Source organism: Coffea arabica, chromosome 8c (assembly GCF_036785885.1).
Source record: "Coffea arabica cultivar ET-39 chromosome 8c, Coffea Arabica ET-39 HiFi, whole genome shotgun sequence".
Lineage (NCBI taxonomy): Eukaryota > Viridiplantae > Streptophyta > Magnoliopsida > Gentianales > Rubiaceae > Coffea > Coffea arabica.
Genome location: NC_092325.1, coordinates 45,800,494 through 45,828,160, shown reverse-complemented (window position 1 = coordinate 45,828,160; position 27,667 = coordinate 45,800,494). Strand labels below are relative to the sequence as shown.

Genomic DNA, 27,667 nt, shown 5'->3' with positions numbered 1-27,667 from the left:
TATTGTAGAAGTTTAACAACCACGACAAGTGAAAGGTCAAAAGTAGCGTATGAAATATAGACGACCAAATATATATAATTGTCCAATTGTGCTAACAATTCAATTCAATGATTTGACCACGGTCTGGCACGTAACTTCCTGGGATGTCGTCGGTAGACCAATTCGCCAATTGAGGATTTGAAACCCAGCGCAGTCAAAGTCAACTTTCCACGTTTAACGCGGTTGAATTGGAACAGAACAGAATATGGCATTGCCATTTCTTGATGGATTTACCAAAAAATCCCTGCAGGAGCACAGCCTCTCGTTTTCAAATTCCAACCCCATTCAACCTTCCACACCAATGAGCTAATCAAAGGAATCGAGTCTTACTTCTTGTCATTTCTCGATTTGTAAGCAGCGTCAACAGTTGAATGAAAGAGATTTAAAAAGCTTTGTCACAAATTAATACTTTTTTTTAATCATTTTTCATATTTTCAAGAAAAGAAACTCGTGAATCAATTGTTTGACAAGTGAATTATGAAAAAACTAACTATATATCGAGAAATTTTGAAGCCACTTCAATATCACATGAAAGTTAAGTGTAATTATTTAGTTCTTGATTTTTTACCTAAAAAAAAAAAAAGAGAGAGAAGAGAAATAATATCTACAATCAAGCAGCACTGATACATATACTTTCAAATTTACTGACCAAATAAAAGGATGAAAACAAAACATGTATATCTACCCAGATAAAAATGCATCGACTTCAATGCCACCAGTTATCTATGGGCATTAGTGGTAACTAACTATTTGGAAAAATATTTCAAATTATCTTTTCGCGTAAATATTGCAAGAAAAGATTAAAAATGCAATCTTTTCTTTAAGCCTCTTTCAGCTTTCACAACATGACAAAGATCTACATTCATTCATCTCTGGGCATGTCTTATTTATGAATATCTCGATCTAGTTTGGCATCCCTGCATTTATGAGTATTACTAGCGCAGTAAAATGACCAAATTGGTCCGCTGAAATTGAAATCTAATTTGCTAACTAATTAAAATCAACCCCAATGTAAATTTATTGAAATATTAAAATCAGTTCAAACTTGTCTTCAAGGTATCTTGTCTCACCGGCTATGAATTAATGGCATTTTTTTGCCCCCGAATCTTATCAATGTATGCCACTTTATGCCCTACAAAAAACCACCTTTTACCTTTTTAAATTTAGTTTTCAACTAGCCCAAAATCTCTTTTTATTCCTCCCGCCACCTTTAAGATAATACTTTAATAACTTACTAAAACATCAATGACTTATAATATGCACATATACAAGCTACATTAATAAACATAGAGAGATTTAATTGTCCTTAAATATGTGATTTTTTTTTTACTCTTAAATATGAATCGAGGTAATGATAATAAAAAAGAACTATTGAATTTTCCATAATTCAGGGTCTAACTGGGTTTATTGGGGAACCAACGATAACTGAATCACCATTGGATCAGATGCCATCGGACGCTATAATCGTCACTTGTCTAAGCTATATTGACTCCTACTTTAACATATTCTAAGGAGGAGGGTCCAACCAAGCCACTGTCGGATCAGATAGATACACTACGCACACCATATAGATTTATTGAAAAATCGATGAGAACTAAATCATTATCGGATCAGACAAGTGTACTACTTATCCATATAAATTTAAATCACTTAAAGTAGCAAATGATAAAAGAAAAAATTTGAATCCTTAACTTTCCATCCCATCAAACCTTAAAAGGCCTTTATGGATGGTGGCCTTTGGGCGGTTGGTTGTAATCCCCACAGTCAAATTGTCAATTTTTTATGTTGAAGGGCAAACCCGTCAAAGAATCGTTCCCTCCATAGTCTGGACTTCAGAGTTAGTTAGCTTCCCTGTCAATTGAAAGGGAAAGGCACAGAACGAAGACCCGCCCTAGTCGACCCACCCGCTTGTCAAAATACCAAACTGCACAGCCCACCTCAATTTCCACCTTCTTCCTGAATTATTCTTTTCCTTCCATCAGAAATCTTGTTCTTGGTTTGTTCAATTTTACTGTTAATTTCTGTTAGCTTTCCTTTCACTGCTCCAATATTAATTTATTTCCACAAATAATAAAATCTTTTCTCCGACTTAATTTCTTTACATACGAGACGATGTGGTACTCCGGAATTGAAATTTAGCCTCATTCTTATGGTTCTCCGGTTTTGAACAACAATTTTGTTACAGCCCAGGTGAGAAAAATGTCAACTCTCTCGACTCAAAGTAGTAAAGTTCATATTTTTACATGTTTATGATTTGGTGTAACCATGATGGATGACTACAATTTGAGCAATTTGGCTACAAAAACTGTAGTAAAAGAAAAAAAAAAAAGAAAAAGAGTTTTCAGATAGGTTTTCAGCAATGCCCTTATTGAGTTGTTAGTGATTATTTCCTGGAATATTTATGGGATTCTCTTAGTGGATTTTGATAGTGAATTGTCGAGGGGAAGATGAGATCTTGATATTTTTAATAGGATCTTTGTTAGAATTTAGCTACAGGATGTTGTTTACATTTCAGAATTTCTTTTTGACGTCATCCCTCCTTTTTTTTTTTTTTTGCGTTTAATTTGGTATAGATCCGCATGGGTTTAAGTTGAAAGAAAGATGGATAGTTACAGCGAAAGCGAAGATCAGTTTTTTGATAGCAAAGACGAGTCTGATTCAAGTTCAGATTGCTCCGAATTATGTTCTAGTTCTGGGCGTGCAGAATTTGATTTTGGATATGAGTTTTGGAATAGGATTCCCGAAAGTGTTATTGGACGGCGTACTCAATTTTTGAAGTGGATGGGTGTGGAGTTAGATTGGTCTAAGGGCATTAGGGAAGAAGTAGAGGATGCAATTGGTGATGATTTTGTAGAAGGCCTTGGCAGGATGAGGGATAATAGTGAAGCTGTATTGGCAAACTCAGATTCTGAGGATGGGTTTTCATCAGCTCAGTCTTTTCTGTCTTTCCAATCAAATGAAAGTGTGGGATCAGTTGAAGAAGTAGCTGTAGAGGAAACTCATTCTTGGAAGATTAGGAATTTGGATGATGGAACTGAATTTGTAGCTGATAAATTCGGTGAGGATGGCATGCTTAGCCTATTACGTGAAGTTGGTTCTAATAAAACAATTACAATTGAGGAGCTCCAAAGGAGTTTTGGCTCATCATCTTTGGTTCAACAGTATTTCCGCAAAATGTCCAACGCTATTGATCTGAAAAAGAAATTGAAAAAGGGTTGGCTACAGAGATTAAGTGCTATAACTCGCTGCACAGAGTGGGCAAAGGGAGTTAATTTGAAGCTGCGTAAGACCAATTCAAGTACAGGAAATAATACTCAGATAGTGCGGTCCCATTCATACAGAAAGCGATCAAAAGAATTGTCATTGCTGCAGGTAGGGCAAGATTTTCCTGCACATAAAGGCTCAATCTTGACAATGAAATTCAGTCCTGATGGCCAACATCTGGCTAGTGCTGGGGAAGATGGTGTTGTACGTGTTTGGAAGGTGATGGAGGATGAGTATCCCAATGGAATTAATGTTGAAGATACTGATTCTTCTTGTATATATTTCTCCATAGATCAATTCTCCAAGTTACCTCCTCTCTGTTTTGACAAGGAGAAGGTTGCTCAGATGAAAAACTTGAGAAAGTTGTCAGAATCCACTTGTGCCATTCTCCCGCGCAAGGTTTTTCGCATTTTGGAGAAACCGCTGCACGAGTTCTGTGGGCACAAGGGTGATGTCTTGGCTCTCTCATGGTCTAAGAATGGGGTTAGTATCACTGCGCCCTTGTTCCTGTTGCACGGGTTTTCAAATTGACATGCCCCATTCTAATTTGTGCTTACGCAATTTCCATGCTACACCTGCAGTATCTTGTATCATCATCTGTTGACAAAACAGCACGTCTGTGGCTAGTGGGACTTGATAAATGCCTTGGAGTTTATGCACATAACAATTATGGTGAGTCTTTGGCTACTAGATTGTTATTTTCCTAAGATTTAATATGAACTTCTACAACCTTGAATGTTCATAGGCCTCCTTATCTAATGTTGTATACTGAAGTATATGAGCATGCTTTGCAGTGACTTGTGTAGATTTCAATCCAGTTGACGATAATTATTTTATAAGCGGTTCGATCGATGGGAAATTACGCATCTGGAAAGTGCATGATTTTCGAGTTGCTGATTGGACAGATACAAGAGAAATTGTCACAGCTGTCTGTTACTCTCCAGATGGGAAGGTCTGATGGAATATATTCCTAATGGTCTAGCTTTTGAAATGCTCATTCAGCTTTTATACATAGAATTGCATTTACATTGTTCTTACTTGAGCAGGGAGGCATTGTGGGCTCCATGGATGGCAATTGTCGTTTTTATGATGTAGTAGGTATGCATCTGTTTCCAACTGTTTGTTGTCTGATTCTATATTTCCTGCATATTTCTCTTAACTAGCCAAAGTAGAGGGATGGATTACTGACAGTTCTTTGAAGTTAACAAATTTTGATTATTGATCAGGCTTTGTTTGATCTAAGCTTGAGATGGCTGTCAGCATGTGATTAAACAATATAATACACACTTATGTAGCATTCATGTGTTTTTTCCCGTAAGGATGGTATGCCTTGTTTTGGGCTATGCTGAAGAAGATTAAATGTGCAGTCTTTAACATGAATAAGCTGCTAAAGTTCATTGTGACAAAAGTAGGGCATCATGGCAAACACTGTTGGTAGACTGGATTAGGGAATACAATACAGTAATTATTGACACATCGATACATCACGTCTCATGATGTTACACAATAAAACTCAGTGAATGGATTATTTACAAGTGTCTGATGGATATCCTAAGTCAGTAAACATGAATGGCAGATTGTAATACTAATACTTCTGAAGCTTAAATGGACATGATGGTTGATGAAGATTAAATATGGAATATTTCAGGTGGTCTGCTTTGCTCAAATATATGCACATGATTGTGCATATTTTCATTTGGTTGCTATTTAATGGATACTCTTACATCAGTTAAGTTAGTTGTTTATATTAAGTTAGGGTTAGATCTGGCTTGTTCTATTTAAAGGAGATAGCTTTGTGCTTTCCATTGTTGTTTGCTTTTGTTTTTGGTTACAGTAGTTGTTAAATGCTTAGGCATTGAATTTGTTTGGTTGAGCTGTTTTCCTGTCGGGTAAATTCTATGCAAAGTTTGCAAGGATCAGATATCTGGATTCTACCTATTCTTTTGTAAGAGTAGCTATACCTGTCCTTTACATGAAGGTTGACCTTGGCATTGCTTGTTTCTGTTGGTTCAGATAATCAGTTGCAGTTAGGTGCTCAAATTTGCTTGCAAGGGAAGAAGAAATCGGCTGGGAAGAGAATAACTGGATTTCAGGTTATGGTTCGTACTTCTCACAAAGTGTTTCTCAATGATGTCCATGCCTAACAAATCTTATCCTTTGTTAATCCAGTTTTGCCCAGCCGATGTTAGCAAAGTAATGGTTAGTTCTGCTGATTCACAAGTTCGAATACTTTCTGGGCCCAACGTCATCTGCAAATTTAAGGGTGCGTATTATTCTCTGCCTACCAACACTTCTGTTTATGTGCAAGTGCAAAAGGTGCTTGGTTTACCAAAACTTCATCATAAAATGTTTGCAAAAATCATGTGGACTGACAATTGTTTGATGTCTCTGAATTCGTGGAGGCTATGGAAACTAGCCAAATGGGCATGTGCTTGAAATTTCATTATACTAGTTTTGGTATTTTGTGTTGGAATTTCTACCATTATCGTAGTAGATTTTGCCTCAGTCTCACACTATTTCATGCTTGCCTGAAGTTGTACTTTTTGGCTTTGAAACTGAAGTGCCTTTTTCTTTTGTTCTGAACTTCTTTTCACCTACTTTAGGCATGAAAAATTCAGGAAGCCAAGCGTCTGCATCTTTCACATCTGATGGAAACCACGTCGTGTCCATCACGGAGGATTCTAATATCTACCTGTGGAATTACACCAACCAAGATCAGACATCTGCAGAGGTAAAGAACATCTCAGCACATGAGAGTTTCTTGTCCCACAATGCTGCAATAGCTATACCTTGGGGTGGCTTGAAAACCAAGCCTGGAGCACTACATGGAGGTATCCTAGAAAATGGGCATTTTGAGGATGATTTGCTCCCAAAAGTGCCGTCTGCTTTACCTGATTGTTTTTCTTTAGGGCGGGGGTTCTTTTTGGATTCTTTATATAAGGGATCTGCAACGTGGCCGGAAGAGAAACTGGCCAAATCAAGTCCAGCAGCAGTTTCACCTTCAGTATACAAATCCGAGTTCAAGTCTTTGAAGGGTGCTCTGCAGAGTGCGCTGAGCTCCCCTCACTTGTGGGGTCTTGTGATTGTAACAGCAGGTTGGGATGGGTGCATTAAGACATTTCTCAATTATGGGTTGCCAATCCGGTTTTGAAGCCATCCTTATTGCAAACGACGATAGAAGAAATTCTACACCTTGTCTGAACTCTCGGGGACTTGAGCAGCTCCAGTCCAGTGAATTCCCCAAATTTGATGGTGCTGGAATGCATCTACTATGTCTCTCCTCAGCCATGGATGGCCAATGTGGATGAGGAACCACTCTTTTGAGCATCAGGCTAAATGCATCTCTTTTTAGCAGCAATACAAAGGACTGGCGGGCTTCTGTTTGTTTAGGGATCCCTGCCTCTGTGACAAGGGTTTGACAGATTGGAATGGTTGATGGTGATGGTGTAGGTTAGGTATGGTAGATGCTGCCTGGAGGCATGAATCCGTGAAATTTCTCCGCGTGATCGAGCCAAATGTGAATTGAAATGGCTGGTTGTTTCTCATGTGGGGTTATTGCGTGCAAGTCAGGAGTTATAATTTATTCTTTCATTTGTGGATTTTGAGATTTTCTGGCTCTCAATTCAATCAGAAACAAGGAGGTTTCAGTGGTAACGAGCCAGTTATAGATGATGTACGTGTTAGATCACACAGAAAAAGGGCAAATGAATAGAGAAGAGCAATACGGTTTCTCTTTGATTTTTCATGTGGTTTGTGCTTACAAAGCTACACAGGCAAGGACTAAGCAAGAGAGGCCCAATAATCAATTTAAGTAGCCGGTCGGTTGGAGGAATAGTCTGGCGCTGCTGTGTCTGAAGGGAACACGCGAGTACCAATCAGGCATGGGCTTTATTTATTTATTTATTTTTTGGGCGGTCGATGTTGGTTCCGGACCCATAACAAATGATAATCATTGGGTGGTAGCGATTGGCTTTGGAATTTAGTACGGTAAAAAGTAGCTTCATGATTCATCCGCATGTGAAACTGGTAAGTTATTATTATGGACTTGATAAAGTGATCCCAGATTCCTGGCCTGGTGGTTACTTACTAGTGTGTGATTCTACTGCCAATCATGTCGTCGTTTCACATTGACATTAGTAGTGCATTACCTCGGAAGGACGGAGAGGGACATCGTCCATTTACTTGCTGCTCTGGACACCCGCGCCATGTTTCTTCCACACGGGCGGGAAGGTAAGGAGTATTGTTAGGTAATGTGGAGAAGTCCATTTGTCGTCGTCTCAAAATTAATTGTCATGTTAGAGAAGTCAACGCTCTCCCTTTTCTTTTTTTTTTTTTCCCCATGAAATTTTACTTTTACCTTTCATTCATTGACCGATCACTTATTTTTCATAATTATCAATATTATCAAAAATAAAGGAGCAAATTAGCCCCAATGATTTCATTCGTAGCAGCCATCACACGTTTTCAATAACGTTTGTATGATATGATATGCAGAGAAAAATGAATTACTCGCTTCAGACAAAAAAAAAAAAAACTCGCTTCACAAAAAACGTGCAACTCTATTATCTTTGCCTTTTCTTTTGGTCTCACCCGTAAATCAAAACGTTCCACCATATCAAACAAACTAGTACTACTCCTTTCCAGACATTCGTCGTTTTATTCGAATTGGATGGCTGCCCTCTTTTTCTTTTTTAAATATTACCATAGTAATATTTAAAACAAAACAAAAAAAAACATTGTGGCTGTATTTTTATTGTAGATTTTCTTTTCAAACACCGTAAAACCAAATACACACGCGCGCACAAAAACTGACAGCTGTGACCATATTATTAAATGAGCCCTCCCCATGAAAAAAGGCAGAAGCATGAAACTTGTGGAAAATATTTTTATATCTCTGGATACAGTCACATGCAGGCACCAAAGCTCGCCCTATCTAATTAAACTGGCATTATTTATGGCATTGTTTGTGCTCTGGAATTAAGAGAAGAGGCTTGCTTGGCTCGATCCTGTAGTCACCGTCATTCCCACATTCCTTTTTTACTCCTCTGCAGTAAGCAGGCTTGATCAGTTGATAATTCTTATAGGAGGCAATTATCGAAAAATGGGAAGAGCCCCTTGTTGTTCTAAAGTGGGATTGCAGAGAGGTCCTTGGTCTCCGAAGGAAGACAAGCTGCTCACTGATTATGTTCAAGCCAATGGTGAAGGCCAGTGGAGATCTTTGCCCAAAAAAGCCGGTAATCATTAATATTAAATTTCTCTAATGGCACGGCACGTTGATTATACTCTCTCTAGTTATTAGTACTATTGTGCAACCAACCCTTCAACACCAAATTTTTTGACTGATTCAAAATTGATCATGACGTAGTTTTTTTCTTTCTTTCCCTTTTGGTTTTTTTTTTTTCTTTGGGTGGGGGGGGGGGGGGGTGGTGTGTGTGTGTGTGTGTGTGTTGTTGTGGGTGTGGGGCGTGACATGTAAAGGGCTGCTCAGATGTGGCAAGAGTTGCAGATTAAGATGGATGAATTATCTTCGGCCGGGTATCAAGAGAGGAAACGTCACAGAAGCTGAGGAGGACCTCATTATTCGACTCCAATCCCTGCTAGGCAATCGCTGGTCACTCATAGCTGCAAGGTTGCCCGGCCGAACTGACAATGAAATAAAGAACCATTGGAACACTCGTCTACTTAAGCGACTCCACAAAGGAGGAATCCAGCCCCAAAAATCCTCTACATCTCTGCTGTCCAAGAAGAGCAGCAAACAGCCCACCAAAAAGAAGTCGAACAACAAGCTGCCCGATCATTTTCATAACACCACTGCCACCAGTAGCACAGAAGATGTTCTTCACCGAGAGGACTTTAGTGGTAACGATAATGCCACTGTCAATATGGCACAAGTGTACCGGCCAAAACCCATCAAAATATGCTCCGAGTCTGCGAAGAGTAACAGTTTTGGAAGTGTAGCTAGCGGTAGCACTAATAAATCATCATCAAATCAAGAAGAAGGAGAAGAAGTAGTTGACAAGCTGGAAGAGGAAGCAAAAACGTCCCAGGTCTCAGATATTTCTTGGTCTTCATTTGAGCTTGATGATCAAAGTTACGAGCCAAGATTTGAGATTTCTGATGAGAATCAGATCCTTTTTTATGATGATGATGATTGCGATCTGTCACTACAAGCAGATCCGGTGAGTGATAGTAATCTGCTGGACAAGGTTTATGATGAATACCTTCGACTTCTTTAATTAGCTGCCTGAGTCCTGCAATGTTCAATCATGATTAGGTTTTTTTTTTTTTTTTTTAAATTTAAGATTTTAATGTTCGTGATTAGTTTTTCGTTCATTTTACCTCCTTTTCTTTTTCACTTATTTTCAGAACATTTCTGTTGATATTGTGATCAGTGGGGCCTGTGCTTTATAAATTGTCAGATGGTTCTGTAAAGCGATTGATTTTGTTATTTAATCAAGGTTTGTGGAATGATTAATCAGACGATTTCTTGTGTTCCACGTGCTAATGAACCGGCATACACCTTCCCAGGGAAAAGACATTAGACATCAGCATAGTACAACAAACATTTTGTTCACTTCTAACCCAAAAAAAAAAAAAAAGCAATAGTCAAACATATCAACTTCTACGGCAACCTCTGGCCAATGGCTCAGTGGTCACCAGAGAAGGGTTTAAGTCCCTCCTTCTTGAACTGTAGGTGAGAGAAAAAAAATTTAAGGATTGTGTCATAACACTCTCTTGATCTAGTTGCGAAAAAAAAACTTCTACGTCGAGAACAAGTTGAGCATAACAAAATATTGAAATAGTAATACAAGCAGGATTATGGTACACCTTGAAAAAAGGGGGGGGGGGGGGGCGGTGGGGGATGCAGCGCTACAACGATTAGTCTGTATATAAAACAGGGCCTGAGTGGCCCTTGCCACTTGGGCTAGATTTTCATATTACCTGTGCAAGGGTACGAACTGCGCCGAGTTATTCATGAGCTTGCTGTAGTTCGAACTGCTCGAGTAGCAAACAGAGTTGACTTCAAGCTTCAAAACGCTATGCTCGAAGTTAAAAGCAATCGAATCTAATCAAGTATTATTTATTATTTAATTTTTAGCTTTTGAGTATTTTGAATTTGATAGAGGTGAATAGGTTATTATTGAAAAGTTGTGAATAGATTTTTTTAAAAATTAATCAAGAAGGCTTGATTAAGCTCAAAATCAAGCTAGAACTTTGTTGGAGTATGTACTGCAGATTTTTCTAGATTTTTCAGCACTAGAATAAATAAAATAGTTGTTGAATAAATCTAATTATTGGGAAGTGTTCCACATTTTTAGTATCTAGTTATTTCTAGTTTGTTAAAATTTTCAGAATTTTTTAAAGATTGTGTAGAAGATTTGTTAGTAGAAGATTGTGTTGAGTTGTTAACTGGTATTTCTGGGTTAAAATTTGTTAGGAGATATTTGTGGTTGGTTTGTTATTCTACCACTATATAAAAAAAAGGAGAAATTGATTAATGAATAGTAACCTATTCTTTTACAACGCTAATTAAGGTGTGACTTCTTAATTTACGTCCTAAAAAACCAACAAAGCAGTATTAAGTGCCTCTATCTCGAGGGCTTGTGTTACTTTTTGAGAGTGAGTACATTTGGAGAAGGTTACTTTTTGAGAAAGTGTATTTGGCGAAGATCCTTCGTCAGTTTAAAGCTATGATAGGAAGGAATTTTTTTGTCAAATGTTTCAACTTTTGGTGATGATACTTACCAAAATTAGGCTGTTAAATTTTAGACTTATTTGGTAGTCAATAATCTATGAGATATGATAAAGACAAAATTTGTTTTACCACTATTTGAAGAAGAATTAATAGATACACAAATTAAAGGCTATAGAGTTACAATTAGACAGAGATCGAAGGCTAGCATTCACATGTCATTTTTTTTTTAATGATGCCGTTTTCACAAGGATATTGGCTTATAATTTGATTCAGAATGAAATATTATCAATTAAAATGAACTAAGGTGTTAATTGATCAATGAATAGTAAAGTATTTTTTTTTTCTTTTTTGCAACACTAACTAAAGTGTGGTTTATGGTGGGGGTAAGAGATGGGTTGGATGGTTGGAAGGAAAGGAAGCACAAGTGAAGGGCTTTAGATTTGAGCCCTCTGGCTTATTCCTTTTTTTTTTTTTTTTTCTAAATGCGTTATTTCTTAATTTATACCTTCAAAAACTAACAAACTTTAAAACAAGGTAGCCCAATACCTATATTTTTCAATTGAATTGAGTTCGAGTAAGTAATACTCAAGTTCGACTCGACTTGATTAGATCCTCAATAAAAATTAGGTCCTCCATCCTCCTCTGAATTGGCTGGACATTGGGATCCATGCTACTTTTTCAAAAGGCAGCTAGATATATATATATATATATATATATATATATATATATATATATATATATGCACATGTGATCTGCCTTGTTTAATTTATTCAGCAAAAATCAATTAAAAAAGAATCAAAATAATTTATCAAAGCGCCATTATTGTGAACTGTGCAGGCGGCTCCTGAGTCGTCCCCAGTGATCAACTTAAAGAAAATGCTTTTCTTTATAATTATGGTGGACTATGTATTAATCATTTTTCATGACATCGCCGTGACAGACAAATGAGGGAAACATGCAGTGGTGTTCCTGATTGTCAAGGGCCACTTGATTCTTCCATCCTATTAGATATTTATATCTATAGTACAAATAAAATAACTCCTACTACTCCATCTGAGTCCTAATAGTAACAAAATAATAAATGAATGATAACAAAACTACAAAGGTCCACCTTGGATCACCAACCTTCGTGACTCTTGTCAGACCATTGTCCATAAAATATATATTACTATATTGCATTGTCGGTCTGTCACTGATTGGCTGGATGGTGTTGATTTGTGGATCCCCTTTAAATCGATCTTTGGATCCAATTTGGCGATGACTCTTGAGTGTTTCTAATCTAATTATGTGTGTTTCTTCTTCTGTCTATGAAAAAAATATTGCATTGTCGCTGTTTCATGATTTTATTGATATAAAATTGTGACCGCCGTACCTTCTTTGCTCCCCCCCCCCCCCGGGCGGCGGGGTTAATGTCATCATGGTTTGAAAAAAATATTAGTAACACACAAAAAAGGCCAAGTCCTAAAGAGAAAGATTCGCAAGATTGATATTGCACATCGAATAAAGAGAAGGTTAAGTTATCAAGATGCGTGTAATTTTGTAAAACAAGTTTCGTCCAATTATTAGTCTATTAATATCGTTGCCGTTGACGTTAGCTTGTAGCCCTTTTTTTTTTTTTTCTTTTTCGATTTATGTATAATTTATGGACAGCTAATTAGAAGAAGTAGGATTTAACTAAGCAGCAGTTTTGATCCTTGCTTGAAGTTGCTGTGCAATGTGCATGCATGACTTTAATTAATTAACGTACGTGTTGTGTTGTATACATCTTCAAACATGGCATATTATTAATTAATCTGAGCATTTCCGTCAAATACAAACAATTAATACAAAGTACGTAATTCAGCGACAGATCCGTTGGATCAGAAATACCATCACACACACACACACACACACGCACTAATGAATGAAATCATGAATATTGTTGCAAGTACGTACGCAGGGTACGATTCCAGTCTGGCCAAATAAGTACCAACCGTGGTCACAAGAACAATTTTCCCGATGGAAAGACTGGGAATAAGGACCCCCCCCCCATGGGGGCACCAAAAAAAAAGAAACCAGAAAACAAAACAAAAAAAAAAAATTAAAGGAAGCCAGCGAGGGAGTGAATGAAAGGTCATAAAATTTAAGAGGCCAGTGGTACCGATACATCAATGCCATCGACCCCATCACTCACTCACTCCTGCTGGTCCTGGATAAGGCATTCAGAAGGACCATTCCTGCTGCACGGTTCATGGCCAGGGTTTGATCACAAAAAATTGTATGATCCAAATCACGTTTTGTATTTTGATTTTCATAACATGTATGAAACTCACAAACTCGACGTGCAAACAAAATTACACGATGTACAAAATGCACAAAGCCACCCGTGATCCCTCACTCGTATTCATTGTACGGTCCTTGATAGTTCTTGGGCGTCCAATCATATTGGACTTTGATTTCAGATGATACCAAAAAAAAAAAAAAAAAAAAAGAATCCGAGTACAAGTTTTCTGTACAATAGCTCTTTTTTAAACTCGCGCGGGATCAGGGAGATTAGGCATATGAAACTAGGGGTGCAAACGAATCGAGCCGCTCGCGAGCGGCTCGATTCGAGCTCGAGTCGAGCTCGATCAATATCGAGCTCGAGTCGAGCTCGAGCTGCTCGAGCCAGAGTCGAGCTCGAGCTCGAGCTCAAAACATTAAGCTCGCGAGCTCGCGAGCCGGCTCGCGAGCTCGAGTATATATATATTTATTTTTTTATTTTTATTTTTAATAGTAAAATTACATAAATATCCTTAATATTTTATTATTTATTAAAAAAAAATATTATTTTATTAATTTTTTTAAAAATAAAATAATTATTTTTTATTTTTTTCGAGCTCGAACTCGAGCTCGAGCTTGAAAATTACCAACTCGTCGAGCTCGAGCTCGAGTTCGATGAAATTAAGTTAAGACTCGACTCGATAAGGCTAAAACTCGACTCGGCTCGGCTCGTTTGCACCCCTATATGAAACTTTGATACACGGTACATTTTCTTTTAGCTCAACGCCTGATCACCCATCATACAAACGCGAATTACTTTACATCTACAACTACGAGAGAAAATAATATATAAATATATATATTCCCAAAAACTTGATACCATTTCAAAATGGCCACAAATCTCCCCAGAGGGATCTTCGTGCCTGATGGTGCAGCGTTGGGTTTTTACTCTGTGTAACAACAATGCGATCGAATAAGCCTTCAGTACCATCCCGATTCGTTGCCCGGCAGACATCCATCTCAACCCGCTTCCCTCTCCTGATTGGAGAATAAATGATTCTTCCCCAGCCGCTACCAACGTCAGCACGGCCTCTTTCTTCTGCTTCTTCCCCACTATCATCATCATCATCAGTAATGGCATCAGTTTCTGTAATGTCAGAATTGTAGGAAACGAGATTTTGTTCCTGCTCATCATCGTCAACTTCCGACTCAATTTGGTCCTCTGCAATACGAGACTAGGCCTTTTAAAAAGAGTTCCTAGCTAAGCTAGCCAGTAAAAAGAACAAAAGGTTGTAGCACAAACGCAATATGATCGGAGGTTTTACATTCTTCCATACTCTTGTCTATCCATGGTACAAAATTCTATAAACAGAATTTTGAATATTAATAAAGTCGAAGATTAACACAGGAGGAGACAAAAGTACCATAATCAATCTCTAAATCCTCAGGACTTCTTTTAGCATGTTGCTCCTTCAACGTGTCAAATTTCATACCATTCAGCGGCCAAGGTTCTCTGCTTCAAAAATCATGAGCTTACATAAGCTTGCAAAGAGACATTTTAAGAGAGAGAAAGAGAGGGAGAGAGAGAGAGGGGAGGGGAGATAGGGAGAGAGATGAATATTAGGTACAACACAGAAGTTTTCTGCAGGAAAAAAGACATCCAAAAGTTGTCCAATATGTGGGCTTCTAAAGGGCAGGTTTTGAAAAACTGCTATCATGTAAAATTACTCTCCCTATCGATGGCAGTAAAATGAGAAGCTGTATCTGTTCAACAAGACTGGGCATATCAAAATACGCATATGCTTCTAATGTTCTGGAAATTTACGTGTATAAAATCACCCAATAAACTTGTAGTTACCGAATAACTACAAAAATTATTGAGATCCTCCTACGACTGACTGAATTACCAATTCGAAAACTATGGATGGCATTTTTAATCTCCCAAACAAAGGGCAGCACGAATTCCCCTCTAAAAAAATTCAGGATCGACCACGTAGTGTATAATAATACAAGAATTTCACAGAAAAAATAAGCAATTCTAGCTAATAAGTATGATGACACAAACTAAAAACAGAGTGCCAATGACCTTTGAGTGCTTTTTGATGATTTAAACTATGAGACTAGGAATTGACAGATGGATTCTCTTCTTTAGTTTTAATCTCACTTGTATTTGAGGTTTCTTAACTATTGTTATATGATCCCACATCAATAATAAGATTGCAATAGTGCTTACCTTGGTCGTCGTCCTCTTCTGAAAGCAACATAACTGAATTTCTCATCTTCATAACCACGCAAGGGCTTGCCCCTGGATCTCTAAAAGATCAACCACACGAAGGTAAGGAGAGTGGACCACCTCTATGTTACTAATACTGAGATAGCTTCTAGATAAAGAAAGAAGAGGTCCACAATGATGAAATGAAATGAAAAAGAAACGGCATCTACAGATATTCAATTAGTACTTTTTTTTGAAACTAATGCTCGGTGAATTAAGTAAGAAAAAATATAGAAGCAGAAAGCAAAAAGTTGTAAGCAGCTGATAAAGCATCCACTGGTGGCTAATGGCAAACAGGACCAGGGGTCAACATCTAAGATTTTTAGTCACTCACACTTAATAGCTAGACTTAGTAGAAAAGTGCTTCCGAACTTCAAAAGCAATCTTCTTCAACCGAAGACCAAACAAGATATGGAATTGCATGTAAAACAAAATCTAAACAAATTCCTACACCTATTGGAAACTGAATTAGTAACCAATACGAGATTAATAAAGACCTGATATACAATTGTCAGAAAAATTCTTCATCCTATGTCATAACAAGAGCTGGAAACATATACCAGCAAGTTATATTGGCAGTATACTAGAAGTGGATACAAAACATTGTAGACTCAAGAAAATATAGCGCTTATGCAAGCTATAATGAGAAGTAGATTCTTAACACAGTCCAATTTTTTCGAAACAAGGATATGAAACACAATTAGAAGAAAGTGCCTATGATTCTAATGTCCAACGAATGCAAGCAAATTGCATGATCGAAGAAGTTGTAGGAAATTCAAGAGTTCATCCGATGGCAAAATGATTATCTATTAGACGTCACAGAATGATGAAACCCGGTTCCCTTGATACATCAATCGATCAAGAGATACAGCATGAACCTAGAAGAACTACAGTAACATGATCAACATGTTTTTCAATATTTCGTCCAAAGTTAGACCCACTTTTGAGACAAGTCATGAAGGCATGGTGAACCAAGTTTAGAGAACAACCTTGTAAGCTCGCTGTGATGTTGTCCTCTCCAACCGTTGGACAAAATGACAATATTTTCCTGTATTATATAGTGGGCAACGCCCATCATGTGGACACTGCAGTAACAACACAAGTAATGAACAAGACAGGTACCTAACAAATTTATTCTCAAACAGCATCACTGACGCGATAGAAAATCTCCCAGGAAATATAGAAAGGATATCAGTATCTAACTCACAGGAGCAACAATGAATGCACCACTTTTCATCGTTATCAAGCTCTTAGATGATTTATGAGATGCAGATTCCAACTTGCGGATCTTCTGTGAAAGTTATTTGACAAAACTATATGTGAGTCGGGATAAAACAGTTGTGCCAATGAAATACATCATAAGAAGCCTAAAGCAGTATCAATCAAAAGCACTCTCACCCTGCTTTCCATCCATAAAATATGAGATCGCATTTGGGATATGATATTAGATCCCTCTGGTGTTCCAGGTTCAATAAGAATCTGTTCCAAAGCAAATATGTTAAACTTTCTGACATGGAGCATCTACTTCAACCTATTGGGAAGCATAAATTGCTAGATCAACTAAGTTGGCTTGAACAGCATAATATCCACATACAGCTTGTTAAACTCAATCACTTGGTACCCAAAAACAGCCCAACTGTTTGCAATTTCTTTTGTTCCCCAGAAGGAAAAGATCCCAAATACTCAAGTCAATCTACAAAACTTGGCTCCTTACTAGATAACAAGGCTTCAATTTCATAGTTCATGGTAAAGTAAACTCCATGAGTTACTTAATTCAACTAGTATTCCACTGTCATTTCTGGCTTGATAGAAACATGTGACGATGGCACCTAAAAATGAACTCAGATATACTAAGCCCATTTGGAATTTTATGCCAATATCATCTGCTATGTGCATGAAAAGATGACCCTAGATATGTCTTTTTATCCTCAGAGATCATGCATTGAAAAGATATCTAATCACCATGGTTCTCAGGAAGTTCTGAAAGCAATCATAGTTCCTAAGAGTGCTATATACCCTTGCTAAACCGGTATGCACATGCATGGATCTGAATAAACTTACCAGGACATCCCCAGTAAGATCCCAGAGTTGACGTACAACAGTAATTCTGTCCTTTAGAGATGGTATCTCCCCAAGCACATATGACTACACCCAACAATAGAGAACAACAGACACTGATCAGGCAGTAGCACTTAAGAAATCCACAAAGACTTCTAGCACAATATACTATTTGAGATAGAAATTGAAGTGAAAATACTGTACTCAGTGCTGAAATCAAGAGTCCCTTGTAGGGCTGTTTGTTGCAACATTTTAAGACTATATAGGGAGGTTAAACTTCAAAATGCCAGAAACTATATATGGTAGCTGGTGTTACATGGCCTTTTGGGAGATTTCTCTTAGAAAGCCCATATGCAGCAAGGAATCACGTTATATTTGACAAATACAACTAACAATACGGGTAATGAGGATACTTACAGCAATTACAAGATCATGCTGTCTCTCAGACTTACTGATACTCTGAGTCAGTGCTTGAATGCTGCCATAACTTTGAATAAACGGCAAATCTTTTAGATCTACAATAATCATAGAATACTACTGATATCTCATACCAAAACCATCGGAAATCCTTCCATAATAACTTTCCAATGAGAAAACAAGAGAAACATAGAAAATTGAGCCTCAAATCAACAATAATTCTCAAAGCATATGAAGCTACCCGTTATTTTGCAAGGCTGTCTGCTTAGTAACTCTAGATGCCTAAGAACACTTAATTCGACATATTGCTCATCTACATTGGAATTCAAGAAATTAGGTTGGAATTTGTTTCAGTTAAAAGGTACAGCAATCAATACATCGAGTTGCTGTATTGTGGTATCCATGTTCAAAGAAAACAATAATCTAATTTCTTTACCTAAACTTAATTTCACTTTTTTCCTTTTTGGGCTTATTGAATTGTACAAAAATAATCTTTAGCAATTAAACTGAAGGTACTTCAAGCATCTGTACTAACAACGTGAAATAAGAGTGGAAAAAGGGAACCTTTATAAGACTCCATGCGTAAACATTTTACAAGACTCGATAAGACTCCATGCGTAAACAGCTAAAGGAAGAAGTTAGACGAGTGAGAACGTAAGGATTGTTCGAACTCAAGCAACGCAGCAAATATTTACCTTTTATAAGCCTCTGCCCCGCCCGCTGCATAGACTGTGATGGCTCTATCAAATTGATCTTTTCCATCGACTTCGGCCAAACCTCTCTCAAAGCCCTTCACAACAACCAAGTTCAATCATCAATGCCATTAAACACACACACCCCACCTCCCCCCTCCTAGCAAATTACTCACCACATTGCAGAACCAGTCCCAGCCCCAAAATCCAACACCTTAGCAGGAGAAAAATCCGGCAATCTCCTCTTCACCTTAAAATTTGCAACAAAAAACAGAGAGAAAAAAAAACAACTTTACATTTCTCATTGTGGGGCTTTACATTTCTAACCATACCCAACAACTGAAATATTCAAATGGGCTCGCTTTAGTTTATAAATTGCGTTACCTCGCTGAGTACTCTGTAGCAGGCGGCATAGACGGCCGGCATCCGAGATGCCACGTAGGCAATAGTCTCATCATCTCTATACTTGAGGCCAATGTCCCCATAAGCACTCTTAATCTTCCATCTTTTTGAGCTTTGCATGCTCTTCAGGGGATCTTCCACTAGCTCCTTTGAAGTCGACCTCGGCAGCAGCAGATTCACTTCCTTGACTTCGTGAAAGGATTCAGACAAGCTCAACACTTTCCTTTTCATATGTGGGTCCTCTTTTTCTACAACAAAGCAATGATCAAGAAAATGTTCAATCACAAACCTTTTAAGATCAATTCACCTTCTGTGCAGCGAGAGATGGGAATACATGTGTACCACGGAGGTATTTTTTGATGGCCCGGCGGAGGCGGACGGGGACCACGTGGCAGCCTTGGGAGAGTTTGGCGGCGGAGCGGAGAGTGTCGGCCGTGAATCTTGGGACGATCGTCCCCGAGACCGAGGACGCCATTTCTGGGTGGCCTTGTGGAGCTGGGCAGTGCAGTTCCGATCGGGGGTTTTAACTTTTAAGGTCCAGAGGGTTTAAGAGATGGATCGGAGTTCTGGGAAGCCCTCACTCTACTAGCAATTTCGGGTCTGTTCAAAGTGGGCTTTATGAAACCCAATGGCCCAAAGCTTTATACATTTGCAAAACTCTTAAATCGATTCTGAAACTTGGGGATCAAAAGGTTTTGTACTTTTAATATTCTTCCACTTTTAAAATGGTATATATAGTTGTCCAAAAGTCACAAATTTCAATGCACAAATATATTCAGCATGAAAAAATAAAAATCGTATCCATTATGATCAAGAGATCTACGACCATTAAGTAACGGGTTTTGCGATTTTGATATTTAAAGTTGGTGCTGTGTAGTTGTAGTTCAATTTTATCCTGCAGTAATGAAATGGCATGGATATAATGCATTATTATCTTAGAAGTAGAGTCAAAAGGTTGCTGGTTTTTTTACTTCACATGTAGTATGTAGTAATTTTCGCGGAAAAGAACACAAGAAAGATGGATACTTAGGTCCTGCTAGACAATCCAATTCAGCGTTTAAACTTAATGAATTCATATTTTAATAAATTAAGACGTGTTTGATAATAAAAAATAAAAACATCTTAATTAATTAAGTGGTTTTGAATTATTTAGACAAAATTTATTCAAAACATAAGTGATAAATTATTCAGTTATCATTTAATGCAGAATAATTTCAAATGTTAAGTTTTGAATGGTTAACGATTCAGTAATTTAATAAATTCGAACTTTAGACTTCATTTTCTTGAAACACACCCTTATGAGTTATAGTTAACTTATGACTTGAAAATGGGAACCAATATTGGTACTACTACGCTATATAAAAGGCACCGTTCTTGACTTTATACGTAAATATGTAAGCATTGCTCTAAAAGGTCATCAAACAGCAAATAGAACCAATACAACCATACGAAATTTGTTTGATATGTCGTAGTTCAATTCGTTGAAGTTTGTCTGTAATGTATGGCATCTTGGTGTTTTTAAAGATTATTAATATATGGTGAAACGACTGTTTATACATTGCTGCCTGTCGGAGATTACGTTTTGATGAGTTATATGCGTGTGAGATTTCTAGTGAGTTTGCATTATAAATACGGTTTAGACTGAATTGGGCTAATACATACTTTCTTCTCCACATGTAAAGGGGTAGAATCATTGTCACTGATTTTTCTTAATATTCTTGAGAGTTGAGACCGTCTCCATATAAAGTGGCAAGTTCATTAGCAGAGTAAGAAATGTCCTTGTGCATGAGTTAAAGCTCATTAGCACAATTAATTATGACATGAGCAGCTTTGATCACAAATAGAAGCCTAGGTTGGCAGCTGGGGATTATGCAGATAAATTTCTTCCTGTATATCCATTTGTTGACACCATCCAGCCTAGACGACGAACATTAATGGAGGTCTGAAAAGCAGTAGTGAATGAGACGCCATAGAGATGGCAAATCCACCTCAAGTTGCTATCCGATGCAGAAAGCAGACCGTGGTGGGCAAAGGATAAAGCGACACAAATAAATGGCGTATAATGCAGCAATGTGTAGCTGAAGCACTTTTCTCTCGTAGCAGACCAGCATCTGCTTCCTTTTCTCAAGAACGAGTGTCGTCAAGTCGATGGCCTGAAAGTCGGTGGTTTGGTCCACCATTCTTGGGAGTCCATTCCTTGATAAAGTGATACCATAGGTGGCTCCAAAAGGAGGCTACCCAGTTTTCCGTGGATACTACTGTGTAATTAGGCATTTAAGATGTCAGAAAGCAAGAGTGACAGACAGTGACTTATCGTCAAGTAACTATAAAATAGTAGTAAAATTTTGGATGAAAAGTATAGAGATTTTTCTTCCTTCTTTGATATGCGTCCAAGCAGTAAACCAAGAAACTATTGCCAACTCCTAGAATGACGCCAAATTATGTGCCAGCTGGGTTTTAAACTTTTTTCAACTTGTAAATGTTCAAAGCTCAATCTTCTTTCAACTTTTTATCATGACTTTGGTTACAGGGTAATTGACTTTAGAGATGGAAACTAGCTAGAAGTGCATATCTTTTGTTGTGGTGAATGTGAAACCTAACTTGAGGTATCTTTAAGAACTAAAAGTGCTTGAAAGTTGGAATCTTTAAGACCAAATTGTCACTGATTTTTCTTATAATATTTCAAAGAGTTAAGACTACTGTCTCCATAATTAAAGTGGTAAGTTCATTAGCAGTAAGAAATGTACTTGTGCACGAGTTAAGCTCATATGCAACAGAACACGTACGTAGTAAAAAAATACTCCGATCCATATCATTTTGTTTGTTGTAGCAGCCAATAGGCGATCAAGTCAAGCTGCATGCAACTCAACAACCATAAACGGAGGAGGAGCCGATCGAAGAGGAGGAGGAGGATATATATATATATATATATATATGTATATATATATCGCGCGATACATTCATATTCCCACGATCACCCTTGTAGTTGGGGGTTTATCTGATGATGCCATGTTAGTAGGCCCCAAAAGATGCTCCCAAAAATAAAAAAAAAATAAAAAAAATCCCAACCGCTCACATGGAACCATATATATATATATATCCATTTTGCTCCTAGCATTACAAACTACATCCTGTAATTATGAACTAGTGCATAATTTTGCTATACATAATTTTCTTGTATATATATACTGTACGTCTTTTCCTATGTATCCTTGATATATAACATGTGCTACGTACAATACCATTTGTATAGTCTAATTAATTAATGTTGAAGAAAGGCATTAATTAGTATTAATTAAATACGGATCCTAGCTTGGAAATCATGGTTTCAGAGGCAGACCAAATCCGTGCAGCTTCCGACGAGTTGGATGCCAACTTTGAGGCTGGAGCTTCATTGCAGTCTGCGAAATATTTTCCGGTCACGTTTAAGAGTCTCGGATGAGTTGCCACGTAGCAAGTCGTCGCAGCAGCCTGAATAATTAGAGATTCATTTTTACACACATTATTGTCGTTGCAGCTGCTCTCTTGTCTTTTGGTTCGTTTGGACTTAGGAAGGTTTGTTCGAGTCTCACTCAGTACGTATGAGAATAAAAAAAAATAATGCACTTTTGCATCTTATATACTGCATGTTTCGATTAATTTTTTACTTGTCTCAACATATGATGATAAATAATTTATTGCATATGGCAGTGGAATGAATGAAAGCACGCAAGAGCCTAATGCACCCTGTTCGAGATGTCAATATATATATATATACACACACACACACACACTTACTTAAAAAAATGCAAAGAGACATGACATGCAGATAAAAATAAATGCGCCCTCAGTCGAGCTGTGCTATATATGTATACATATATAGTGGTTGGTGTACTTCAAGAATGAATAGTGGTGTAAATTGGTTTAAAGGAGGTGTGTCGTGTCACCCCTCAACTATTCTATTTGAACCCACCCCCAAGGGAGTTGGCTGTGTAATGCATGCATACATGAAAAGGGCAGGCTTAAATATAAATATAAAAAAAAAAAAAAAAAGTGGCAGTAATCAACCTAACCTGAGGGATGGTTTTGAGGAGCTTGGAAGCCAAAAAGAACACCAGATCTGCACGGCCACATGTGTATATGTTTGTAAATTGTATCTGGATCCTGTTAAAGACACAAGACTAGGCATATCCTAGACAAAAAAAAAAAAAAACGCAAACGCATGCATGCACACACAGTTAATTACTTGAAGTGTTGATGATGAATGAATTGGGGTACCGACCGGTAATGAGACCGTCTCGTTCTCTAGTAAGTCGAGTTCTCACAATCCCTGGATGTACACAATTCACTGTCACATTCGCCTCCATCTCCTCCTGCGACATTCACCGGCCATATTAATTATCGATCACCACTCCCATCTTTAAGTTACTACTACTATATGCCTTTTGTATCCACCAATACCGACACCTGCAACCTCATTAAGATTAGATACCAACAAAATCTACTTTTTCCGGTAGCAGAATTCACTACGACTACGACAACATAAAATTGATCACCGCCGTGCCATCCACAAGTACGTAGCAGTAGTAGTAGTAGTACAGCAGCAGTTCGATCGATCAGGAAACTTACTTGGAGTCTCTGAGCAAGTTCCTTGGTGTGCAAAACGTTAGCCAGCTTCGACAGAGCATATGCACGTGTTGCATCGTAATGACTGTCCAGCCCCAACACAAATAATCTTCTAAGACCATTTCATTAACCAACAACCAAAGGCAAAAGATAAAACAAAAGCTAGCTCCACAAATTCTTAATTTCTGTACGTAATTAATTAAGGAGGGATTTGCATATTTTAAAGCATTGATACTTCTTAGTTGTGACTATATATATATATATATTCTCACAAGTTGAAATTAAGTGCCACGTATCATGTACTCTTGTCTGTCCTAATATTGCTTGCAAGATACAGGACTAAAGAAGTGAAGTCTGCCCTTTTTCAATTCTTTTTTTTTTTTTTTTTTTTTTTGACCCGGCCTGCTGCTTAAAACAGCTGCATTTACTTCGGTATCGGGTTGCGATCCCTGTCTTTAATGTTTGTGATTTGTTGCATTAATCAAACTGCTCACCTTCTGCTTCTGGTTATGGAACTCAGATAACTGATCGGGTCACCGGAGAACCAGCTGTGGATGCTCGAAGACACGTTCACTATTCTTCCCTGAACGCCGGTTGACTTGGCAGTCTCCACCATCTTGGTTACCAACAGCTTTGTCAACAAGAAGTGACCTGTTTTTTTAAATAAAAAAAAAAAATCCCAAAAAATCAAAAAGCACACAATTGCATACCTGTTATTCACATACATCTATCATATATGCATGGCCGTGCCAGTTTATCTGTTTTTTCTATTCCCTTTCTTTCTTATTGGAAACATTACCTAAATAGTTGGTAGCAAAGGTCATCTCGATTCCATCCTCGGAAATGGCATGCTCCTGTGTGAATTTTCCGGCGTTGTTTCTGTTACAGATTTAGTGAGACACTTGATTAAGGAAACACGTTACGTAATTTTCAAGATCGAGTACTTGAAAAATTCTGCATCTTCAGTTGAAGATACCTATACATAAAATAAACAAATACTAACTCTTAACATTTAACCATAACGTACTAACATCTGCAACTCATTCCCCTCTGTCCTATCTTCTACCAAATGAAGGAATAAACCCCGTAACCGTACGTAGTACCATCTCCAGAAAATATTTTATAGAAAAAAAATTACACATATACTAAAAAATTGCAGTACTCGGATGGAACATCATACTACTATTGTTATCTTATGAAAAACAGTTAACAAGCATTTCTGCTACTAATGCATATTTTTGTAAAATACAACGAAAAGAGTAATCCAAGAGAAAAAAGGGGGAAAAACGAGGGGTTTTTTGGAAGTGTGATCAATAACGGGTACTTACATGAGGAGATGAAGGGGTAAATTAAGAGAGCGGAAGTCTGCAACGAACTTTCTAACGGAGAAGAAAGAGCTAAGATCAAGAGGCATGACAATAATGTCGGACTCTGGAAACTCGGACAAAATTCGAGCCTTGCTATCCTCGGCGGCTTTGAGGCTCCTGGCAGGGAGGACCAGCCTGGCTCCCCGCTTAGCCAACACCCTAGCCGTTTCAGCACCGATCCCCGACGTCGCACCTATATATATATATATATATATATATATTAATGCGACAATATACTAAACAACCATAAAAATATAACAGTCATAGTATAACTGTCTAAGAGAAAACGTAACCAAGCTAGGCAGGGGTGGGAGGTGACAGGATGGAGCGAGGGAGGGAGAATGGAACCCTTTGATGGTGTGGCTATTTTTCCTTTGGGATATTATTTTACCTGTGATGATGGCGGTGATGGAGCGGAGATCAGGGCAGTAGTCGGTGACTTGTTCGGCGGTGGACTTGGAGCCAAAGCCGCTTGGCCCGGCAGAGCCAAGCAGGTACTTAACAGTTTCCAGCATTTGCACTTGATGATGGAGAATTATAACGTAGTATATAAAAGCAGCAGCGTTTAATTCTGTACTACGAGTATTTAGTCGGTGGCATGGGACCTGTAACTTATACTACTAGGGAATGAGCTAAGCTAAGTGGTAGCAAGAAGAAGCTACCATACCATCACTTTTCGGGGTCCATGCATATACATCGAGCAATGAATTGACGACTGCCACTGTAGGTGATGGAAGGTGCTGTGTAATGCAGAAAGATGTAGTAGAAAATACTTTTCCGGAGAGTCGGCAGACAGGGAATAGTGCAGGAGGAATAGTGCTTGCAATTTACGTAAGCAATAATGGTTACTGCTGGACTGCTAGTGCTTGTGGATGTGATGGTGGACGTAGACTTTTGATTTTGCTCTTGTCAATTAATTTCTACTAGTTGTGCGGGCTGAGACAGAGAATTGCTGGCGTCTGTTAGCCGCTGAAGGCTGCAACTCACGGAGCGCAGACAATATAATACTACTAAATGAACTCTTTCTTTTGGAGGAGGAGGAGGAGGAGGAGGATGATGGATAGATGGCTTGGCTGGTGATCAAAGATGATACTAGAAAAGAAGGAAAAGGAGGAGATGGGATTTTTATAATGACACGACTTAGGAGGGAGAAAGGGAGGGATTAGGGAATCAATTATTAGGAGAGTTGGCGCGTATTATATCTTTGTCATTTGATTGATGCATATTTTAATTGATTTTCCATTTTTTTTGGGTACCAGTAAAGCTTTAACTCTTTCTTTAATTTCAAATTCAACCGGTCTCTTAACTAACTTGACCGCCACTTTCTACCTTTCCTTCTTTTTTCATTTCTTGTTTTTTCCGGTTATCTTTTCTTGTTTTGTGTGATTTTGCCTTCTTTCTTACCAGATTCACCATTTTAGACCGTCCTTTTTATTATACAAGTAATACGTTGCCGTAAGTTTTTTCTGTACCAATAAAATGTACTACTACAAATGATAATGAATTAAAATGCCATCAACTAACTTTCCTTAGGTGAGTTGACTATCAAGTGAAATATAAGGTATATGTTTGATTGCAGGTCAGGACCACCGGCCATTTGATCCAGTGATCATCATCCTCTTTGGTGATGCTCAAGGTTCAAATTTGACACAATATGTGGCTGATCTTAGTTGATCATCTCCCCTTACCCCTTCCCTTTAGATTAGGCTAGATTAGTAGTGTATCCGTGTGATCTAAAAGTGGGATCTTCTCCCTCTAATCGCTTAGGTTAGAGTAGGAGTAAAAGTTATTGATTGACTAAAATTTTTTTTTTAAAAGAAATAAAATGCCATCAAAATAATCATAACCTTTTTTTTGGTGTAAGATCTCTCACTTACACACTCTCTCCTTATCATCCAACCTATAGCTTCCCCCAAAACAATCACAACCTTATCATTGTTGTATGTCTCGATTTATGAACAAATTTGCACATAGCATTTTTTTTTTTTTTTGTAAATTATGCAGAAGAATCAAAGTATCCATTAAATATTGGCTGAATTTAGACATGTAGAAACTATCATGTGAAAATTAAATGACCTAGACGTTTTACCCTTAACTTTTTCTTACATGGTTGTCACGCCAGGGAATGGGAAAACTTAAATAGCATTCAATTTAAAGATCAGGGAATGGGAAAAATAGCATTCAATTCAAAAGTTGTACCTAGAATACCAAGATCATCGTGCAATGGAAAATGTTGATCATCTTACGGATACAGAAGTAGGGACAAGCTAAACTAAAAGGTATTTCGATCGTCAAAGAAAATAAAGTCAACTGTTTGCTGGTTTGGCATTGTAAAACTGTGATTGGTTAGAGGCAACGGTCGGTGATTTAATTAAACACCAATTGCACCAACACAAATAGGCCACAATCCACACAAAGGCTAACCCAACACGGGAAAAATTTTCAAAAATGAAAAACTCAGAAAGAAATCGTGAAATCTGAGTATAGTTGTAAGAAGGGGGAAAGGGGGAGGGATGAGATGGGTAACACGAGAAAAAAAGACAGTGTAAGTGAGAGATTTCAAATTCGAGAACCAGTACATACGTTACGTTACATTGAAGGGGGGGGGGTAAAG

General features: G+C 37.9%; 4 protein-coding genes across 13 annotated transcripts; 2 read left to right on the top strand and 2 right to left on the bottom strand.

Moving 5' to 3' along the window:
- The first annotated feature begins 1,821 nt into the window (after window positions 1–1,821).
- LOC140013614 (uncharacterized WD repeat-containing protein C3H5.08c-like) lies at window positions 1,822–7,736 on the top strand. 3 transcript variants are annotated; one of them, XM_072062988.1, is made up of 9 exons: window positions 1,825–2,229; window positions 2,613–3,786; window positions 3,885–3,975; window positions 4,098–4,255; window positions 4,350–4,401; window positions 5,317–5,396; window positions 5,473–5,566; window positions 5,907–6,134; window positions 6,213–7,736. In XM_072062988.1, the coding sequence occupies exons 2-9, from the start codon at window positions 2,641–2,643 to the stop codon at window positions 6,452–6,454; spliced, it is 2,091 nt and encodes a 696-aa protein (XP_071919089.1). In that variant the 5' UTR covers window positions 1,825–2,229; window positions 2,613–2,640; the 3' UTR covers window positions 6,455–7,736. The 3 variants fall into 3 exon arrangements, with proteins under 3 accessions (XP_071919088.1, XP_071919089.1, XP_071919087.1); XM_072062987.1 differs by having other exon boundaries at window positions 1,822–2,229; window positions 5,922–7,736; XM_072062986.1 differs by having other exon boundaries at window positions 1,826–2,229; window positions 5,907–7,736.
- LOC113704158 (uncharacterized) lies at window positions 7,393–9,783 on the top strand. Of its 3 annotated transcripts, none has more exons than XM_072062989.1 (3): window positions 7,393–7,533; window positions 8,355–8,537; window positions 8,782–9,783. In XM_072062989.1, exons 1-3 carry the CDS (start codon window positions 7,509–7,511, stop codon window positions 9,537–9,539), a joined length of 966 nt encoding a protein of 321 aa, XP_071919090.1. In that variant the 5' UTR covers window positions 7,393–7,508; the 3' UTR covers window positions 9,540–9,783. The 3 variants fall into 3 exon arrangements, with proteins under 3 accessions (XP_071919090.1, XP_071919091.1, XP_071919092.1); XM_072062990.1 differs by having other exon boundaries at window positions 7,401–7,533; window positions 8,388–8,537; XM_072062991.1 differs by having other exon boundaries at window positions 7,414–7,550; window positions 8,388–8,537.
- Window positions 9,784–14,071: 4,288 nt separating this feature from the next.
- On the bottom strand, window positions 14,072–19,620 carry LOC113707292 (uncharacterized). Of its 3 annotated transcripts, none has more exons than XM_072063784.1 (12): window positions 19,424–19,620; window positions 19,064–19,329; window positions 18,856–18,929; window positions 18,683–18,777; window positions 17,988–18,085; window positions 17,574–17,657; window positions 16,911–16,991; window positions 16,720–16,803; window positions 16,502–16,597; window positions 15,474–15,553; window positions 14,665–14,756; window positions 14,072–14,462 (listed from the first exon to the last, which is right to left on the bottom strand). In XM_072063784.1, exons 1-12 carry the CDS (start codon window positions 19,554–19,556, stop codon window positions 14,125–14,127), a joined length of 1,521 nt encoding a protein of 506 aa, XP_071919885.1. In that variant the 5' UTR covers window positions 19,557–19,620; the 3' UTR covers window positions 14,072–14,124. The 3 variants fall into 3 exon arrangements, with proteins under 3 accessions (XP_071919885.1, XP_071919886.1, XP_071919887.1); XM_072063785.1 differs by having other exon boundaries at window positions 14,665–14,753; XM_072063786.1 differs by having other exon boundaries at window positions 19,416–19,554.
- A 1,145-nt stretch (window positions 19,621–20,765) lies between these two features.
- LOC113705353 (short-chain dehydrogenase TIC 32 A, chloroplastic) lies at window positions 20,766–26,158 on the bottom strand. 4 transcript variants are annotated; one of them, XM_027227179.2, is made up of 8 exons: window positions 25,445–26,158; window positions 25,015–25,246; window positions 24,486–24,565; window positions 24,181–24,337; window positions 23,690–23,771; window positions 23,343–23,433; window positions 23,134–23,224; window positions 20,766–21,339 (listed from the first exon to the last, which is right to left on the bottom strand). In XM_027227179.2, the coding sequence occupies exons 1-8, from the start codon at window positions 25,566–25,568 to the stop codon at window positions 21,222–21,224; spliced, it is 975 nt and encodes a 324-aa protein (XP_027082980.1). In that variant the 5' UTR covers window positions 25,569–26,158; the 3' UTR covers window positions 20,766–21,221. The 4 variants fall into 4 exon arrangements, with proteins under 4 accessions (XP_027082980.1, XP_027082984.1, XP_027082982.1 ...); XM_027227183.2 differs by having other exon boundaries at window positions 23,134–23,180; window positions 25,445–26,156; XM_027227181.2 differs by lacking the exon at window positions 20,766–21,339 and adding an exon at window positions 22,154–22,552 and having other exon boundaries at window positions 25,445–26,157.
- Between the last annotated feature and the right edge of the window lie 1,509 nt (window positions 26,159–27,667).

Excerpts from the sequence above, each read along its gene's own strand:
- LOC140013614 (XM_072062986.1), top strand. The coding sequence starts at position 2,641 with ATGGATAGTTACAGCGAAAGCGAAGATCAGTTTTTTGATAGCAAAGAC. Across the intron at positions 4,402-5,316 it reads TCGTTTTTATGATGTAGTAG|ATAATCAGTTGCAGTTAGGT; the intron begins GTATGCATCTGT and ends CTGTTGGTTCAG. Across the intron at positions 5,567-5,906 it reads CGTCATCTGCAAATTTAAGG|GCATGAAAAATTCAGGAAGC; the intron begins GTGCGTATTATT and ends CACCTACTTTAG.
- LOC113704158 (XM_072062989.1), top strand. The coding sequence starts at position 7,509 with ATGTTTCTTCCACACGGGCGGGAAG. Across the intron at positions 7,534-8,354 it reads TCTTCCACACGGGCGGGAAG|TAAGCAGGCTTGATCAGTTG; the intron begins GTAAGGAGTATT and ends ACTCCTCTGCAG. Across the intron at positions 8,538-8,781 it reads ATCTTTGCCCAAAAAAGCCG|GGCTGCTCAGATGTGGCAAG; the intron begins GTAATCATTAAT and ends TGACATGTAAAG.
- LOC113707292 (XM_072063784.1), bottom strand. The coding sequence starts at position 19,556 with ATGGCGTCCTCGGTCTCGGGGACGATCGTCCCAAGATTCACGGCCGAC. Across the intron at positions 18,930-19,063 it reads GCTACAGAGTACTCAGCGAG|GTGAAGAGGAGATTGCCGGA; the intron begins GTAACGCAATTT and ends GCAAATTTTAAG. Across the intron at positions 16,598-16,719 it reads GTGCATTCATTGTTGCTCCT|TGTCCACATGATGGGCGTTG; the intron begins GTGAGTTAGATA and ends TTGTTACTGCAG.
- LOC113705353 (XM_027227177.2), bottom strand. The coding sequence starts at position 25,568 with ATGCTGGAAACTGTTAAGTACCTGCTTGGCTCTGCCGGGCCAAGCGGC. Across the intron at positions 24,566-25,014 it reads TTACCCCTTCATCTCCTCAT|AAACAACGCCGGAAAATTCA; the intron begins GTAAGTACCCGT and ends AATCTGTAACAG. Across the intron at positions 22,553-23,133 it reads TCCTCAAAACCATCCCTCAG|GCTGCTGCGACGACTTGCTA; the intron begins GTTAGGTTGATT and ends CTAATTATTCAG.